Source organism: Leptonychotes weddellii, chromosome 3 (assembly GCF_054177405.1).
Source record: "Leptonychotes weddellii isolate Sample4059 chromosome 3, ASM5417740v2, whole genome shotgun sequence".
Classification (NCBI taxonomy): domain Eukaryota; kingdom Metazoa; phylum Chordata; class Mammalia; order Carnivora; family Phocidae; genus Leptonychotes; species Leptonychotes weddellii.
This window is the reverse complement of record NC_138371.1, coordinates 100,146,333-100,165,512: the sequence shown is the minus strand read 5'-3', so window position 1 is coordinate 100,165,512 and position 19,180 is coordinate 100,146,333. Positions and strand designations below refer to the sequence as shown.

The following is a 19,180-nucleotide window of genomic DNA, read 5'->3' as shown; positions in this document are numbered from 1 at the left end:
GTGGACTTCCGCGATTTTAAATATTGGCCCAACTCTTTATAACTTTTTCACTGGGGTTATAATAAACATGGAAAAGAAAAATGCATACTGGCTCCTTTCAAAGAAGAAGGTGGACTGCGTAAAGCTGGGCCCAAGGCCTCTGCGGACACCTCAGTATCTCTCCAAGGGGAGCTCCGGATCCTTGTCCCAAAGCCGTGGGGCAGAGGCATACCGATCGAGGCCGCGCGCCCCGGGCTCTGCGCCCCCAGCCCTCCCTTCTCTTCCCCTCGCCCGGGCCCCACCGCCCCCAGATCCCACCAATCGCAGCCCGCTCCTTTCGCATTTGGAACTTCAGAGCGCCCAGCGTGCAAGGTCAGTAGCTTTCCTCCGGAGAAGCGCGGAAGTGGGTATTCCATCAGCAGCCGGGACTTGGGGGGAGGGGGACCCAGGCGCCAGGGGTGCTGGTTGCTGCGCTCCCCGAGCTCTAGCCCAGAAGGGCCGCCGGCACCCCTGTTCCCCAATTCCCCAGTCGCTCCCCTCCCCGACTCTCGGACAGGAACCAGTTTCCAGTCGGCAGCGGCCCGCCTCGGAGCGCTCTGGCCGCGGCCAGGGACCCGGGTCCTGGAGCCCAGCACCCGCCTGAGGCCCCGCGAGCTCCAGGGGGCGGAGCCGAGGATCGGCGCGGGCGGCGACGGCAAGAGGCGCCACGGGGGCGGGCCGGGGGCGGGCCGGGGCGGGGCGGCGGCGGACTGCGGAGACGCGGCGGCGCGCGGGGCGGCGCAGAGCGTTCTCGGCGCGGAGCGGAGTGGCCGGCATCGGGCCGCCGGGGGCGCGGGCCGGGGCCGGGGCCACAGCGGAGCCGGAACCGAGCCCGGGGTCGGGCCCGGGGAGCCGGGGCCGGGCGGAGAGCAGCCATGGCGCCGCGCAGGGCCGGGGCCCGCGCCGCTGCGGGCGGCCTGGGCGCCGAGTAGCCGGGTCGGGCCGGAGCGCGGGCAGCGGCGGCGACGGAGGCAGCTGCGCCCGCGCCCCCCGCCCTCCCAGGCCCCGCGCCCCGCGCCCGGGCCGCCGGCGATGGTGACACATGCGGCGGCGGCGCGCCGGCGGCAGGACCATGGTTGAGCGCGCCAGCAAGTTCGTGCTGGTGGTGGCGGGCTCAGCGTGCTTCATGCTCATCCTGTACCAGTACGCGGGCCCGGGGCTGAGCCTGGGCGCGCCCGGCGGCCGCGCGCCGCCCGACGACCTGGACCTCTTCCCCACGCCCGACCCGCACTACGAGAAGAAGTACTACTTCCCTGTGCGCGAGCTGGAGCGCTCGCTGCGGTTCGACATGAAGGGCGACGATGTGATCGTTTTCCTGCACATCCAGAAGACCGGTGGCACCACCTTCGGCCGCCACCTCGTGCAGAACGTGCGCCTCGAGGTGCCCTGCGACTGCCGGCCCGGCCAGAAGAAGTGCACCTGCTACCGGCCCAACCGCCGCGAGACCTGGCTCTTCTCCCGCTTCTCTACGGGCTGGAGCTGCGGGCTGCACGCCGACTGGACCGAGCTCACCAACTGCGTGCCCGGCGTGCTGGACCGTCGGGACCCCGCCGCGTTGCGCACGCCCAGGTGAGCGCCCGGAGCGACGCGGTCCCAGCTAGAGGCTGCTGCCCCAGCCGTGCCCCCGCCGGGCTCCCCTAGGCCTGCTCTGCCCTCCTTGCCCTCCCTGCTCCCCTCTCCTGTACTCTTGGGGCCCCCACTCGCCGCAGCCGCTCTGGACCCCCTCCCGACCTGCTGGGCGCCCGGAGCTCTCAGTTCCTCCGCTGCGGCCCGTTGTCACCCTGCCCTCTATTCTCACCTTCTCCTCCTCCTCGCCTTTCTACTTTTCCCCCTCCACCACCCCCGCCCCCCAGGCTGCGCAGTGCCTGGGCTTCCCTTGGGTCACAGCCCACTGTCCTGGGGCCGTCACTTGCCTTGTGTCGCGGGCCAGTGTAAAATCTGGCCCGCCCCAGCTGTGGGTCCAGGCTAGCCTGGTGTCTTCGGGCGCGAAAGTGGGTTCTTTGGCGTGTGTAGCCCACCTGGAGTGTTCGCTTACCTTGGCCGCTCACACACCCGAAGCGGAAGTGAGAGAAGTGAAGTGCCTCTCCCCCTGCACCTGTGAGGCCCCCAGCCCCCCAGCCTACCTGGAGAGGGCTGGGGAGGAGCTGCCAGGGAGGGGGGTGGGCTCTGCCTGCCGGTGTGTGCAGGTAGAACAAAGGCATGAGTGTGACCTGGGGCTGGGGGCGGGGAGGAAGCAATGCTGCCTGCCCTCACCAGTTGGGCCAGAACCGGTTGCAAGCTCCCTCTGAAAGAGGAGCAAAAGCAGACCAACGGCTAGATTGGGGGAGCTGAGTTGGTCAGGGGTACCTATTCAACCAGACACTTTCCTTGGGGGCCCCCCATTTCTGTGGAGGTTGGAGGCACAGGGCTGACCTGTGTGGGGGGCAGCTCTCCTGGGAGGCATTTTGTAACCACAACCTCAGAGAGCAGGCTGGGTTTCCAGTGCTTAAAAGTTGGATTCTTTTCTCCTGTTCATATTGGTGCTCTGGGGGCCTTCTCCCCATGATATCTGGGCTGGGAAGAGCCAGGAGTGAGGTCTTCTTGCCTGTCCTTTGTTTATATTCTATATTTGTCTTAGGACTGCACTTACAGCCAGGCTGGGGGTGGGGGAGCTTATGTGAGCTGTGTAGCTGTGTTTGTTGGCACTCTTCTGGGTCAAGAGGGGGCAGGGTCTCTGGTGTGTTTGGGGGATAAAGGTTGAGGATCTGGCCAATCCACAGTGAAACGTGGTCCATGGCATTGCTCCTCTGCTCAGCTCTTCAGTTCTCCTGTGGTCTTTCCCTGACTGTCGGGAAATTAGGGTCGTGGAGCTGGGGACAGAGGTCATCTTACTTTCCCTTGGCTGCCCCACCCCCTGCCCCCAAATGGCAGCTCGAGCCTGCGAGGTGATGTTCCAGGTCTCTTAAGTCCCCACTGGTAACAGATCTACCACCCCAAAGCCCTTGAAGCCTTGCTTCCTGTTCAGCACTTGGTCTGCTCTGCATGGGTGAGCTTTCCTGGTGTAGCACCCACCTCCCACACCTTTGCCCCTGTGACCAGCCACTCTATGCTAGACTAAGCCAGGTCTGGAGTTTGCAGCTGCTGGCCTACCAGGACTGTAGTCCCCCAGACCTGGGCACGGACCAACCCAAATAGGCCCGGGTGGGCACCTCCCTGCCTTCAGTAGTGGGGATGGGGGTAGGCACCATCCTGTCTGCCAGAGGGAATTAGCGTGGGAGACTCCCAGAGGGGACAGTGTGCAGAATTTGTTCTGGGGGCTGCCAAGACTGGGACACTCTCTGCAGCCTATTTCCTGAGGCTGTTTCCCTTTGGGTCACCAGGATGAAGGGCCCCCTGACCTCCATTCTCTGGAGTTTGTCCACCAGAGAAGGAGGCCCAGCCACCCTTGCAGACAAGAGCCCGGAGACCAAGTGGAGCAGACAGAGCCCCCAGGTGCTGCACGAGGGAGGCCCAGCACCCCCTCCTCAGGGTGGGTGTGTGTAGCAAGAATAGAAAATGCCGTGCCTAGTCAGCCAGATGCCTCTTGCTATGGTGGGCTGCCATCCCCTCTGCCTGGAAGTTGCTGAGCTCAGCAGCATGCAGGCCAGGTGGAGGAGGGGTTTCCAGGGTCCTCAGGAGGCCCTTCCTCTCCTGTCCACTTTGGGAGTGGGCTGTGCCATGAGGCAGGGGACAGAGCTTCATCTTCCTGTGCTGTTCTCCCCCGCCCCCTTCATTTCTGTTCCAGGCGCTAGGTAGATTGCTTTTTTAATGAGCTTCCCTGAGAGGCCAGGGTAATCTTGGCTTTGTGTGTTTATAAGCCTATCAGACTGAGGTTCACCTGCTGAGTGTTCCCCTAGTCTGGGGCTGGACCAGGGTGCTTTGAAGGTCAGGATGCAGTTCTCCCACCTGCCCCAGGGACACAGCACCTCTCTGGATGAATATTGTCAGTGGCCAGATTCCATGGGATGCCTGGTTTCGGGAGCTCCAGATGTTACCCTCGCTCTCCTTCCAGCAGACCAGGGCTTGCCCTGCCCCATGGCCCTGTGGGTGCTGGAGTGACCACCTGGCTGGGTAACTGCGGAGGGGATGGGCCTGGCTCCAAGAGCCACCCTGACAGGGCCCTGGGGGTCTGGGCTTAGGGTGAGGACCTTTCCTTCCTCCCTGGTCCCCTGGGCCAAGCATGTTGCAGGGTGTGAATGAATGCTTCCCTGCCATAAGGAGTGCTTCTAGAAACTCCACCAAGCCTCTCCCACTCCTGGTGCTAGTGACTCAGTGGATTGGGGATTTCCACAGCTCCAGAACCTCCCTATCACACGGCATCAGCTTTGAGGGTTCTAAGCTGGGCAGGTGTTGAGGTCACAAACCTCAAGATGAGGAGACGTACTTTCCTGGAATACAGTTTTGCAGCTTCTAGCAGTGGTTAGTACTTCCTAAGTTGAAAGAGAGAAAAAGGTGCGTGAGCAAAGCATCAGTAGGTCCCTGTTATGGACTGTGTCCATTGAGGGGGCTGTCACACCTGCTAGCATCAGCCAGTGTGCTTGAAAGTCTCCTAGGAAGGACTGACCTTGGAGTAGTGAGGCTGCCCATAGGCAGCAGGCAGGTGGCCGGCCAGCTGTTGCCAAGGGCCGCTTCGGTTAGTGTCTCTGCACCCCATGCTCCATGTCACTTCATAGAATCAGAATGGCGCTCTTAACGGCCAGAATGTCTCTCCTTCCTCTCCCCATTTGCCTAAAGGGGACAGAAGAGAAGACACGGATCTGGCCTGGGTGGCCCTGGAAATGTTTCTGAAATTGTGTAGCCTTCATTTGGAGCCACCAGGGGCATTTGGGTCCCCAGTATGGCTTCCGGGAGCCCCTCGTGGGCTCCCAGCATCTGTGATACTGCTGTGTAGGAGCCCTAGAATCGATGGCCTGTACCCTCCCAGTCCCCAGCCTCTTTTCTGGTCATGTATCCTCCGCTATCCTGAGTTCCTCTGTGTTCCAGAAATCTGCCAGTGCTCTCAGCTGAGCCTTTGCTACCTTCTGCCCCGGCATGCTGTCCTCTCCTCCCACTCCTCTGCTGGCTCCTCCTCTGCCTCAGCCCTGCTGCCGCTTCCTCCAGGAAGCCTTCCCTGGCAGCACCCTGTTGCCTTAGATGCCCTTGGCCATCCTGACATGTCCACAGCATGTTGGCACTGGCCGGATGCTGAGTGGGTACTGCCCACATGTTGGCACCAACTAGAATGTTCTTTTCCTGGCCTCACACCCTCTCTAGGAGCTGTGCCCCTCCATGAGTCCTCTAGTGAATGAGATTCGAGTCAGCCTTGAGTGCAGTGCTGGGCCCAGCCAGGTTGGGCAGACTTAAGATTGGGGCATTTTTGTAACAATTCTTTCTGCAGCACTCAACAATTTCCAACTTGCCTTCACAATTACTCTCTTACGTGTGATCAAGGGACAAAGCCCGCATTTGCTTACACTGAGGCAGATGTTACCTAGAGCATGTGACTGGAACCCATGAATGGGGCCCAGCCACCTAAGGGACCTGGATGGAGTGTCACCATGGCCTGAATCGCCTAGGGAAGCCTTGCGTGGAGATGAGGGGACTGTGAGGTCAAGATTGAGTTCAGAATTAGATTTTCATTCATAGCCAAAACAAAACACATCTTTTTAGGCAAATGCACAAGAAGGCAAACTTTCAAATAGCTTACTGACAATTATGTTAAATGGTGCTCTGGCTTGTGGAATTAGCTAATTCATGCTTTCTTTAAAGCACCAAAGACTTGCAAGACCAGGGCTTCCTGTCCTTCTAGGCCCCTCACTTGTAAAACCTGGGGCGACGCAGAGTAGGCTGGACCACTGTGCTATAGTGGGGCTGGCTCTGATCTGGGGACTGTCTGCTCCCCGGTCAGAGAGCCTTTCCCAGGGGGCGCAGCTCCTACCCCTGGGGCCTGTGAGGCTCCTTGTCTTTTTCTTTCTTTCTCAGTTGGTGGTGTGAGAGGTTTAGCTGCTGTACTTGGGGAGTGGCAGGCGGTCAGCAGAGGCCTGGCTTTGTCATCCTTAAGGGACCCTGAGTCTTTATCTTTCACATCTTACCCTCTTGTTGTTGTTGTTGTGATGATTATGTGATAATTGGGAGGAAAACATAAAAGAGAAAAGAAAACTGACTATTCCTCACACATGCTTTTTTTTTTTTTTTTTTACTATAATTGAAACCTAATGTGAATTCTCCATAAATGTTGTTACTTCTTATTAAAAACTTAATGTTTTAGTAGCTGCAGACGACCCCCCCCGGGTGCGTTGTTAGTTCTGCTGTGCTGTTGAACGTGCAGATTTCCCGTTTCTGGCTCCTGTAAGTAATGCTGGAGTGGATGTTCTTGTGTGTAAATGTTTTGCCTAGCTCTCATTTCCTTTGTAAGTTCCTAGGAGTGGAATTTCTGGGTTGAAAGGTCTGAAGGTTTAAATACTGTCAGTGTAAGTGTGAAGTTACTTTTCAGAAAGTCTGTGCCTTACCATGTTGCCACGTGTGGTATTTGAGTGCCTGTTTAGTATTGAATGGTGTTGTGGGTTTGAAAAGAGTCTACTTTCTTAAATCAGCAAAATACGTCTCTCTGTGGTTTTTATCAAAAAGTCCTGCTTGGTGCAAGCACTGTCAGGGCTGGTCTAAACTTCAGGCGGTTTGGGAGGATCCAGGCCCAGTCACCACAGTACCTGCTCATCTGGTCACGGATATCTGCTTTTCGGCCCTGCCCAGAGAGCCAGGTGCAGCTCTGCCATTTGGGGTCTGAAGGAAAGGGGTGGTGGGCTATGGGGGACCCAAATCTGAGTAAGCCAGGGTGCAGGCAGGAGGCTGGCTCTTCTCCCCCAAGCACTCAGTGGGTACTTGGAATGGGTCATCTCATTTGGCCCCACCACCCCAACGATGCAGGCGTATGACGATTGTCCCAGTTTCCCATATGAGGAAGTCAAGGCCCAGAAAAGTTGGGGAACTTGCAGAGTGTCTCAGCTTGGAGAGTCTGTCCTGAAGCCTGTGTGCCCCACCAGCCCTCTGCTGCACCAGCTCCCCCCGCCCCCAGCCGGGAAGACTGTCTATGGGTGAGAACAATAGCCAACCGTTCAGGCAGACCAGCCAGGTTCAGCACATGCAGCTTCCAAGACCCTGGGCAGACAGGGGCAATTTCACGTGCAGGCCTGTGTCACTGCTTTACTGGGAAACATCTGGCGGCCTTCACCGGAGTAGCAGTAAGACAAGAATCAGGCCACATCCTCCTGGCTCTGGCAAGGTAGTGCCGGCAGGGTTTGCCGATGTGTGCACTTCTGGCTGCCATCTGCGGCAGCGAGCAGGGGCCTCCAGCGCTGTCTGGCCGGTGCCCCCCCCCCCATGCTGCCACTCCCATGTGATCGGCTTGTCCCCAGGTGGTCCTGAGGGCCTGCAGCCACCAGCCCACCACCTGGCCCTGTTGGAGGGCTGTGTGATTCCGGTTGGGACACGATTCCGCTGGTCTTTGGAGAATTCGAGAAACGGGAAGGGCACTCAGGCTCTCTCCTGAGAAGGTGGTTTCTGAGTACTTCTCAGCAATTGTTTATAACCACGTGGATCCTTCTTATTGGCAACCCTGCTCCCCTTTTCCTTGAGGCCTGTAGCTCAGCCTCACTTGCCGGCACTCACAGATGAGGAGATGTGTCTGCAGGAACGTTTCTGTCTCTCCAGACCCTTGTTCTTGCCTCTTCCAGAACTCCATTGGCACTTTTTCTTCCTGTTAAGTTTTTGCTCTCTGTTTGGGTTGCCAGGGCCCCTGGGGTGAGATGCGGTCCCAGCTACAAAGATACAGAGGCCCAGGCACTGGTGTCCAGGCTGTCCCGGAATGTAGGCCTGTCACTTTCGGGCTGTGGTCTGATTTCTCTGTTCTCCCAAGGTTCCCGGTGTGGCTGTGTCCCAAGTCCCTAGCTTGCAGGGCTGGTTATTCTGGAAGTGTGGCGTGTACATAGACACACACCGGAGAGTTAGCATGCTGATCCCAGGCCGCCCACCCACCATGGGCAGCTGTTAGAGGACATCAGGACCAGCCAGGTGGCGGTGGGCATAGGCTGCCCAGCCACTGAAGACCACACACATCCTGCCCCAGCCTGGGCCTGGGGCCTGTTTTCCTCGATGGGGGAGCAGAAAGCAGCCGGGGCAGCCCTTCTCTCCCACGCCACCCGCTGCCCCTGGCCAGGCTCCGGCCAGCTCTGGGTGCTAGGAGCTCTGCTTCGGAGGCACAGCCCTGAAGGTCAGCGAGCATCCCTTCCCTGCAGTACTGTCTGCTTCTGCCTCACTTGAGGCTCCCTCCAGAGCGCCTGGACCGCTTGCAGGCCCCACCCCCACCCCAGCTGCTGGTCCTTCATTCGTTTAGCCAACCATCCTGGGTCTGGGGCCTCTGTTCACCAGGGCTGCCTGTGGGCACTGACATGCCCAAGTTCCACAGGAGCTCATGGGCCGTCTCTATGTAGACGGGGCTCTGAGGCCCCAGTGAGGACAGAGAGACAGGTGGGACTCGACTTTGGGTTCCATCCAGAGGGTCCAGGCAGCAGCTCGGGGCCTCCACAAGGAAGCAGAGAAGGAGAGAGGAACCCCCTGGGCAGCCTTTCTCACCCTAGGTCTGAGCCTGTTTCCCCATCTCAAAAGTGGGGTATGGAGTTTGTCATTTGGTTCTCTAGAGGAACCAGTGACTTGTTATCCGTGACTTCCGGGACTGCGTAGTCCTTCCAGCCCCAGATTGTGTTTGGGTCTTAAAGGAGCCGCTCTCTAACCCCTTAGAATTCTGTGATCCGAGGGGGAGCACGGGCCTCATGGCCCAGGAGCGGGGCCCAGGCCCCCGGGTGTAAAGCGGGCTGTCAGTGGCTTGCCACGGCCCAGCGGGAGGCTGGCTGTGGGGACGGGGCGGGGGCTTCAGTGAGAGGCAGCCCCCCACAGCTGTGCATCTGGCCTGGCTCTGAGGGCCGCACGTGGGCCGCACAGCTGCCTCCGTGTCTTTTCACAGGGAACGTCAAAAGGCCCAACAGGGGGGGGGAATCACAGCAAATCAGTAATTGTCTAGAAAGATAGTAACTAGAGAGATTAAAATTCTGGAGCTAATTGTTTATAAAGCTGTAGAGTTGAAGGGGGTCAGTGGGCAGGCAGGAGCTGGGGACTCTGGTGTCTCTGGAGACGGCCCCAATGCACCAGGGTGGACATTTGAAATTCTGAGCTCTTGAGTCACAGCAGTCTGGGACTGGATATGCCTGGAACTCTCTGAGCCTTGTTGCCCTTGCCTGCCTGGGTGTAGCAGGAGGCGTTGGACAAGCCAGACCCCAGCAGGTAGCCAGCTCCATAAGCTTCTCTCTGCCCACCGTGGCCTGGAGGGACAAAGGCCATCCACAGGCAGCCCAGCAGCGAAGAAGCCAGCGGGAGGAAACGGCTCAAAGCAGGTGGGAGAGCAGGAACAGTGCGTGGTCAGGGTGGACAGCAGAGCAAGGGTGGGGGCCCAGGCTTGGAGCCGGACCCAGCTGGGTCGAATCCTGACTCTGCCAGTCACAAGCTCTGTGACCTCGGTTTCCCCATCTGTAAAATGGGCACACTGATAGTGCCTGCCTCAGAGTTGGAACTGTGCCTGGTGCTGGAGACTTTTTTGCAAGAGGCCACAGTGCATCCCCTCTCTCTGTGGACAGGGAAGGGCCCTTCAGGGCCCGCTAGGCATTTGGCACCTGTTGTGGTCAGCTTGAGAGCCAGCAGGGGGCTTCCTTACAGCACCCGAAGTCTGGGTAGCTAGGGTCCCATTATGTGGGACATCCACCAAGCATCACTGGCCTTCCAACATGACAACCTGAGATGTGAGATGTGCCATGCTTCGGCCATGGGGGTGTCCTGCTCACCCCGGGCTTTGGCATTGGGGACCACCCTGTTCCTTCCCATCAGGGGCTTCGCTGTGCTTCCTCCCTGGATGTCGAGAAAGCCCTGGGCTGTGCTCACCCTCCCACAGGTGTTGATGTGTGATGTGGCAGGCTCGTGTTTTCACTTGGTGATGGCCGCGGTCTGTGCTGCCAGTCCCTCTGTCCTCACCGCGAGTTTAACACAGGGGCACCAAGGCAGCCTGCTGTGGCTCCCCTCTGCCACCCCGCCCCCTCACCACTGTGTGCGTTTCATGGTTTTCGGCCCCCTTTTTTAGATTTCCACCTCAGATGCGTATCCCTTAAACAGCACCCAGCACTGTTGACGCGCTCTCCAGAACCTGCATCAGACTGTACTTGATCTTCTGCAACTTGCTTTCTTCACTCAGCCTTGTTGTTGAGATTTATCCACGTTGGTCCATGACATGCATATTTAATTCGTTGACCGCTGGACTTAACATCAAGTTTGTCTAGACGCATCTCTTTTCCTCCCGTGCTTTGTTCCAAGAGCAGACAGGAGTAGCGTCTCACAGACCAGGTGGCAGTGGCCAGGCCTGGCCTCCCATCCTCGTGTGTCCCTAGGAGTGGGCTGGGGGGCAGGTGGTCCATGACTGGTGCTCTCCAGTCTGGCTCCTCAGACTCCCAACACCGTGCCTGAGGTTCATCCCCCACACCGTGCCGGCATGCCCCCACCGTGTGGCCTGTAAGACACGGTCATCTTTGTCAGGCCAGCAGCTGTGAGATGGACCGCTGTGGTCTTAGCGCCTGACCCTGTGGCTGGTGAGACAGGCATCCCGTTACCAGGTTGCCGCCACTGAGGTTCCCCCTGCCACTTACCTGTTTGTGTCTCTGGGCTGCTTAGTGCCCTGAGGGGTGGTGTGTCCTCCTCGCGTCTCCTGGTACCAAGTTCTGTGGGTGCCGTGCTTGCCAGGCCTCTCCTCCCTACTGTCCTTCCACCCTGCAAGTCATCCTGAGTGGTTTACTGATGCCTGTGCCGGTGTGGGCCAGGCGGGCCCACCAGGCCTCCTTCCTCCAGCCGATGGCACCGAGTGCACGTGCAGGGGATGGAGGGGGTGAGCCCCTGTGGGACCCCACGTGGTTGGAGCTCAGCCAGAAGACTGAGTAGATAGACAGATGGCTGACTAACCAGCCGTCCTTCCTACAGGAGGAACACCCCCAGGGCCTTCCTTGGAAGTCCTCAGCAGCACCGGGCAGCCACTGCCTGAGCCCAGCCCAGAAGGCCAAACAAGTCCGCGGTCCTCCTGCTTGTCGTCTCGCACCCATAGATCCTGGTTGTTGGGGCCCCTGTGAGACTGGAATGGGAAAAGGATCCTGCACTCAAAACCAGAGCCTGGAACCCACTGCTCTGAGGTCACAGGAGCCTCCTTCCTGCCCAGTGGAAACCTAGGCAGGGCTTCCCCAGAGCAAGGCCTATGTCACTCCCCAGCCTGGCCAAGGAGCCAGACACCACTGCCTTGGCCCCAGTCTGGTGCCTGGTCCCTGTCTGCTGCAGCCGCACCCCAGGGCTGTCCCTGCATGGCCCTTCTCTGTGGATGAGGTTCCTGCACCCTCCTCTCATCCCTGGGCCTTAGAATGTACCCCACCCGCTCTTAGCCCCACGTGGCCCCAGCCCAGTATGTGCAGCATTTGCTTCTAGACCACATCCCCAGTTGGCCCATACATCGCTGTCCATCTGAGAATTAGCTCCTGCCACCACAGGGCTCATGGGGCCCCAAGAACAAACGTGGGCAGCGGGTGGGCATCTCCCCTCTGAGTTATGAGCTTGAGAGCCTCACGTATAAATACTGACTTTTCTGGAGCACTGGTGTCCTTGGGAGAGGAGGACCAGCACACATTGAGTTTGGCGTTTGCATCCCAGCAGCAAGAGGTGGCATGGGGTGTCGTCTTAGAGCAGTGAGGCCGGCTGAGGCCCCGTGGCATTTTCTCTGGAATTCTGCTCCCCATTCCCCGTGGGGGAAACTTTGCACCAGTAGGCGGAGGCCCTCCAGCCAGACAGCACCTAATGGCAGGGGGTTTGTGTGAAGTGAAGGTGCTGTGCCACATGCAGCCCGCTTACAGGACAAGCAGGTGTCCTCGCCCGGAGGGCACAGGTCAGGGGCAGAGTGACTGTCCTGACCGCCACGCTCGCCCATGGCCAGGCCGTCCTTGCTTACGCCTCTCTCTCAGGGGCCCCACTTGACAGATGAGAAAACCGGGGCTCAGAGAGCCTGAGTAACTTGTCACTTGGCCAAGGTGGGATTCACACACAGGCCTCTGGCTCCGGGGCTTCCCGTTAACCCCTCCCCAGGGTCCCCACCTGGAAGGCGAGAGCCAGGCATCTCCTGGGCACAGGGTTCAAGCCCAGCACTCTGCCTGCCGTGGTGAAGGGTAACAGGGCTGCTTCAAGGGTGGGCTTTCTCAGGAGCCCAAGATGGTACAGTGGGGATCAAGGGCAGGTGGAACAGAGGAAGGGCAGAGCACATGGCTTCCCAGGGGAGTCTGCTGTGAGGAGAGGCCCTGCCCAGGCAGGCACAAAGCCGGGGAGGCGGAGGGCGCTCCTGCCCTACCTGGACAGCCGAGGCCTCACCCATGCAGCCTCAAACCCTTGCCACAGCCCTCCTTCCTGCCCAGCCCACGGCAGCCCTCTGGGACCCCTCGTCCCAAAGAGGAGTGGCCACAGCTCCAGGCACAGCCCCCCCGCCTGTCCTGTGTTCCGTCGTGGCCGGCAGGCAGGCGGGCAAGCAGGTCTGGGCAGCTTGTTCTACTCGTACAAGTCCAGACAGAAGGCTGCTTGCCGGCCCACCATCTGAACCCTGAAAGTTCAGGGCCTACCGAGTCCTGCTCTAACCCATTCAACACAAGCATTCAGGAAGCCATCTTGTAAGGGAAAGTTTGTTCCTTCGCTTTCCTGGAAGCTAGGCTGACAGTATGCCCAGTGGAAAACGCCGTTTTTATCAAGTAAAAAGTGGTCAGGTTTTAGCCAAGTTGAAACAAGAAGGGTGGTGGGATGGATGTGGGGCTGTTCAGAGCAGAAGCAGACGCCTGTCCTCGAGCAGTTGAGTGGGCGGGGAACCCAGTGGGCATCAGGCAGGGCTTCACCCAGAGGCACAAAATGCACACCAGGCCAGCAGAATCCCAGAATATGAGAGCTTTGCAAAGAGGCCCCGGTGTCCTTCTGGCTCATGGGCCCTCTCTCACCTCATGGAGGTGAGATGCACAGAAGACTCGAGAAGCAGAGACCAGCAGCCAGTGCCTTGGGCTCCCTCACATGCCACCACGTCTGTCTGGAGGACGGGCACCGTCCATGCGGCCCAGTCTGAACCACAGAGCAGTTCCGCATTTGGCAGGGGCTCCCCACAGACCAAAGAACCCCACCTGGCTAGGGGAGATGGGCCTTGTGTGGCGCGGCAAGGTTGAGCAGGCTCCTGTCGTCCCTCTCACCAGCCCTCCATTCTCTGCGTGCTCCCCAGCCTGAGCCCTGCCGTCTCCAGCCACTGTGTCCATCCGCCCGCCAGGCCAGAGGCAGCCTGTGGTGGGGCTAGGGCTGCAGACAGGGTTGACTTCACGGCCCTTCCAGTGTGCCACAAATGGGATGGCCAGGTTGGGGTGGCGCTGCAGCCCAGCCAGCCTCCTGCAGAACAGTGCCCTGGCCATTCAAGACACCGTGTGAGCTGTTCCGGGTCATTTCCAGAGGAAGTGCTCCCCGGGAGGATCAGTGGCTTACCAGAGAGCTTAGGGATGATGGCCTTCTCCGGCCTGCTTCAGCTCTGAGCCCCGGCCAGGCCACACAGCCAGCTGGTGTAGGAGCCTGAGCCTTGTGGGCCGGCAGCTGTTGCCTGCCGAGGTAACAGGAAATCCCGGCCGTAACCAGCCTGGGCTTTGTGCATGGAGCCTTGTGAGTTGTTTTAATTCATTCAGTAGGTTTTTCCTGAGCCCTCGTTCCATGCAGTCTTGAGAGGGGTACCAACATCAGATGGAGATCGCGGTCCTCGCCTTTCTCCGCCAGGGCTGCCCAGCTGTGTCTGACAGGCAGCCCAGAAGCACGAGGGCCCAGGGGTCTTGGCAGTAGGCACATCCCATGGCTTGCACTGTCAGCTCCCTCCAGTTCACAGGGGCAACGTGAGGGTCTTGACCCCCTCGGGTGGCGTTTCTGCTGTCCATCTGTCAGGCCAGATGCAGGTTTTCTCTAGGTTATACCAAGTTAGGGTCCTTTGACATCTTGCTCTGGCTTTAATCAGGATGCATCCTGAACCCCCAACTCACCCTGCCAGCGACTTGGCACTGGCCTGCAGGGACCGAGGGGCAGGCACTGTCCAGGTCACTGGGAGGTGGCTCCACTCTTCTCCCGTCACAGAGGCCGAAGCAGAGGCGCAGGGAGTCCACGTGACTCACCAAAGGTCACGTGGCTTAGGTAGCAGACCCAGGACTTGAACTCAGGTGTCCTGGAGCCCCATCTGGGCCCTAACCATACCCATGGCTGCAGCTGCTTGGCAGTTGTCATTGTAGAGCGTCCTCAGAGAGGGAGAGACGGTCAGGATGGGCTCGGGTGCTGCCCCTTATTGAGGGCAGACCGTTGTGGGAACGCACCCAGCCTCCTGGGCAGAGTCAGAGGTCACCCATAGCTCACCTGGTCGATCTCACAAGCGGCAAAGAGGAAGCTCAAGGCTATGGAAAATTTTGTGGTAGATCTGGAAGCCATGTTTTAAATATTTATCTGCAGGGTTTTTTCCTAGAACAGTAGTACACGCTATAGCTGGGACCTGGCCGGGGAGTCTCAGGCCTGGGACCGGGCATTCTGCCCTTGCGCCGCCTCTCTGAGTCTGTGGGATGCAGCAGCACCAGCTGAGAGTGCAGGGCCTGGCTGAAAGCCTCTGCACTGGGCCGGGCAGCGTGCAGCGAGGGGTCAGGAGGGCCGGCAGCCTTCTGTGTTCCCAGCGCCCGACTGGTTTCCAGGTGCCGGCAGGCGTTCCCAAGGGACAGGGTTGGCTTTGTGGCTCAGGCAGGAATGTTTTCTCGTTGGAGCTTGACGTTAGCTAGCGAGAGGACCCTGAGGTCAGGAGAAGCCCATTCATCTCCCTCCTCTGCACAGATTATGTTCACAACCGGCAGCCACTGGCTGATAACCACAGCATCTCCCCGGGCTCCCAGCCCCCTCCCACCCTCATGCCTGCCGTGCACATCACCCAGGAGAAGAGGTAACAGGCACGTGCTCCCGCGGCAGGTGCCTTGGCCTTTCTCGTGGCCCGTGCCGCACATCACTGCTGATCACAGGCCATCCTCCGCCCCCCAGGGCCGCAGCCTTAGGCTGGGGCTGCGTTCATGGGGGCCTGGGGGACACCGGCCCCTCCCCAGGAGGGAGAGCGGCTGACCACGGGCTGCACGAGGCACCACCCTCACATAGCCACACAACGGCTGCACACCCACACTCACACACGCTCTGGGCAGGAGCTCGAGCTGGGGAGCCAGCAGTGACTCAGAAACATCCTGGAACAAGAATTCCTTTTTTCCTTGTGAGTGGTGGGCACTTGGGGACGTTTCCTCCCGTTTGAAATTCCTTCCCGCTAGCCCCCCTTAAGAGCTGAGAGATTTTTCCACTCCGTGGCTGGGCCATCCCTCCGTCCCCACCCCCTCAGAGCAGGCCAGGACTTTAAGGAAGTGTCTTTTCAAGGGAGATTTGCTGCCGTTGCAGAGGGGTGGAGGGGCAGCCTGGAACGAAGGCAGGCCACCCCTCAGGTGCCCTGCCCGAACAGAGAGGTAGGAGGGCCGGGCTTTGCGGGAGGCTCTGTCGGGGGTCAAAGACCAGACTCCTCAGACAGCTGGACCTTGGGGCTCACTTCCTCCTTCCTGCCCTCCCAGGAGAAGGGGCTCTGGCTATGACAGTGACAGCCATCCTTGCTTCTTAGGCAGGCATGACGGGCAGGGTCCAGTGGGTGCTCTCTGTGGCTGCCATCACCACTGTCCTTACCACACCTGAGACACGGTGGTTGTGCTCCCATGGGCAAGGACCCCCAGGCCGGGACAGGGTAAGAGGCTGTGCTGCGTTGGTGGGCTGAAGCTGGAGTTGCCGTGGCTGCCTGGGTCTCATTCCTGGGGTGGCCTCCTGGAGTGAGCGTGGGGGCCCCTGGCACTGAGGGGGCCTGGGAGCATGTATGTGACTACGGGGCTGAGGGCATGGGTGACTCTGCCGGGCAGGAAACCAGGCTCCGGTCATGGAGCCTACCCTGTGCACCTGCATCAGCCTGTCACTCCTCCATCCCCCGCGGGATTTTTCAGGTCTGCTTGAAGAGATAAATACAAACAGGTAACTGGACAGATAGTTGGGTCTGAAGGCCCAGCTACGTCTCCCTTCCCCACTGGAAGAAGGGGACAGGGGTGACTAGAGACAGGCCTGGGGCAGGGGCTGTAGAGCTCCAGCCACAGGAGCGGCTCAGCTGCTGGGCCAGCAGCCCCAGAGACACCCCACACCACCAGCCCCCAACGAGGCCCACGCCCACTACCCCCACATACAGCCCCCCAGGTAGACACACCCACTGCCCCCCCATCCCCCTCCCCAGTAGACACACACCCACCACCCCCAACATGGCCCCCCACAGTTAGACGCACACATATACACCACCACACGTCAGGTAGACCAGAGGTTCAGGGTCAGGAGGGCAGGCATCTCCAGGACACCACACCTTCCCACATGGCACGCAGTGCTGGGAAAGGCCCTGCAGTGAGGCCAGTGTGCCCCATCCCTGCCAGGTTCTAGCAGGGTGGTGTTCTTTGTCCTGGGCAACAGTCTCTACTTTATCAATCCCCAGTGTTAGCCCAGGGACCTGAGGGACTTGGGGGACTGCCAAGTTGGGTTGGGGACCAAGGTCCCAGCTTCCCAACCCAGGAGCCTTCCTGTGCAATCTTGCCTACACCAGCCATGCCCTCGGTGCATGCCTTGTGTGCCTTTGATTCTGTGCAGAAATTTGGGGTTGAAATCTAAAAGTCCCCCATTTTGCAAAAGGCGTAGGAGAGAGCCGAATGAGGTTGGCAGAGCGGGACATAACTCATCCAGACCAGGGCCTGACATCTCCCACTGTCCCAACCTGGGCCTCAAAAGAGAAACCTGATGTTGGTTGGATGGGAGGAAGGGGATCAGTGGTCCCTAGCCCCAAGATGCGGTGTAGGCTTTTTGCCTGCTGGGGGCTGGCGTTTTTGCTGTTGTCGACCTCGTTTCTCTGCCTGGCAGATGGACAGTGTTTGCAGGGCTGAGCTTGGGTGAGGGGCCATGAGCTGCTTTCCACCACAACCCCCACCCTGTTGGCCTCTGTCCCACCAACAGCTGGAGTCCTTCAAGGCAGGCTGGGCCACCATGATTCACTTATGTGTCCTCGCCCTTTGCTGAGGACCTGGCACAGATTAGGTCTTGACCTTCAGAGACAGCCCTTCTTAAGCCCCACTGTGCTCCTCACCAGTGTGTGACCTCAGGCAAGGGTGACCTGTCTGTGCCTCGGTTTCCTCATCTGTCAAATGGGGCTGGTATGGATGATGCAGCCTGCTGGGGTGCCTGGAACCCAGGGGAAGGGTCCTGGGTAAGAGAGCTGTTCATTCGTCTTCCGTAAGATGTCTGGTTTGGGATAAGATTAAATTCGCAGTTTTTGTAGTTGGTAGTGCTTCTTGCAGTTTGTTGAGAGCTGGGACAAAGGGCTCTGGTCCTGCAGCCAAGGGCCAGACCAGACCCTTCCAGAGCCTGTTCATTCATTTCATTCATTTCATTCATTCACAGGACAGGGCAGCAGAGCACCACCTCAGGGTTGTTAGGGGTGTGAGGTCCCCTCAGCCAGTGGACTTCGGGTCACCAGTATCACATGTGATGTGAGGCGTGGTACAGAGGCTGAAGAGGGGGCTCTGTGCTCCCTTGTCCTCACAGTGAGGGATGGGTGCTTGCTGAATTCCTGCTCCGTCCAGTTAAAGAACAGAAACGGGGTTCTCAGGTCACACCCAAGTCCTGGGCTGGGTCTGTGTGCATTTCTGCCCCATCCAAAGCCAAGCCTGGTGCTCTGGGTCTTCTCTTTGGTCCTGTCATTCCCCAGGAGAGCTGAGGAAGTACCCCCCCCACAACACACTCCCGCTGGGGGCAGGTTTCACTGCGTGGACTCCCCTTTGTCGCGCAGTCACTGAGGGTCCCTTGGGGTGACTATACCCAGAGAAATGGCTTCTCTCCTGAGAAGCCTGCCGTGGTTTTGTTCTTGAGGACTTGCCTGGCCCGGGGCTGGCTGCAGATGCCCCATCATGGAAGAGCCTTTTTTTTTTTTTTGATTGTGTTCATATATGCATAACATAAAATTTACCATTCTAACCATTTTCTAGAAGTGCACAGTTCAGTGGTTTTAAGTTCATTCCCATTGTTGTACCACTATCACCACCATCCATCTCCAGAACTTTTCCATCTTCCCAGCTGAAACTGTGCCCATTAGACACTAATTTCCTAGTGACCCCTCCTCCAGCCCTTGGCAACCACCGTCTACTCTCTGCATCTGTGAATCTGATGACTACATACCTCCCATAAGCGGAATCTACAGGATCTGCCTTTTTGTGGCTGGCTTATTTCACTTAGCGTCACACTGTCAAGATTTATCCGCGTTGTAGCACGTGTCAGGGTTTCCTTACTTTTCAAGGCTGGTCAGTACGCGGTTGGATGCATAGACCACATATTAATTACCCACGCGTCTGCGGATAGACGCTTGGGTTGTCTCAACCTGTCGCTGTCATAGGTCGTGCTGCCGTCAACATAGGTGCACACATTTCTGTTCAAGCCTCTGCTTGCACTTCTTTTGGGTGTATAGCTGGAAGTGGGATCGCTGGGTTATATGGTAATTTGATGTCTCACTTCTTGAGGACCTGCCGTACTATTTATATTCCCAGCAGGAATGCTTCAGGAGTCCGCTTTCTGCACCGGAGCAAGTTGGGCAGAGAGCCCTGACTTGGGGCCTCAGGGGAGGAGTCTGACAAAGTCCGGGCCAGACTCTGGGCCCAGAAGTTGGGGAAGGCAGAGGCACAGGACAGCTCTTAGTGGAGTTTGGGACAGGTGTTTAGCAGAGGGGATGGGGTAGGTCCCCACCCTTGGGCCCACTGGCCACCGGGCAGAGCTGAGGAGGGGCCGCTATCACAGTTGGCTTGTCCCTGCAGTGGTCTCAGGTGGACCCCCCACTGGGCCCAGCCCACTGCCACCACCACCGCCTGAGAGGTCTAACGTGGCCGTGCAGCTTCTGCCCGGCTCAGCATGGCCA

General features: G+C 59.0%; 1 protein-coding gene across 1 annotated transcript in view; it reads left to right on the top strand.

Annotated features, from left to right (window-relative positions):
• The first annotated feature begins 764 nt into the window (after nt 1-764).
• The window catches only part of HS6ST1 (heparan sulfate 6-O-sulfotransferase 1), a 44,602-nt gene continuing 26,186 nt past the window's right edge, over nt 765-19,180 (top strand). Inside the window, exon 1 of the mRNA XM_081814653.1 lies at nt 765-1,587. Coding sequence (XP_081670779.1) covers nt 1,061-1,587 — 527 coding nt within the window. The 5' untranslated portion in view covers nt 765-1,060. The remainder of the gene's footprint in view (nt 1,588-19,180) is intronic.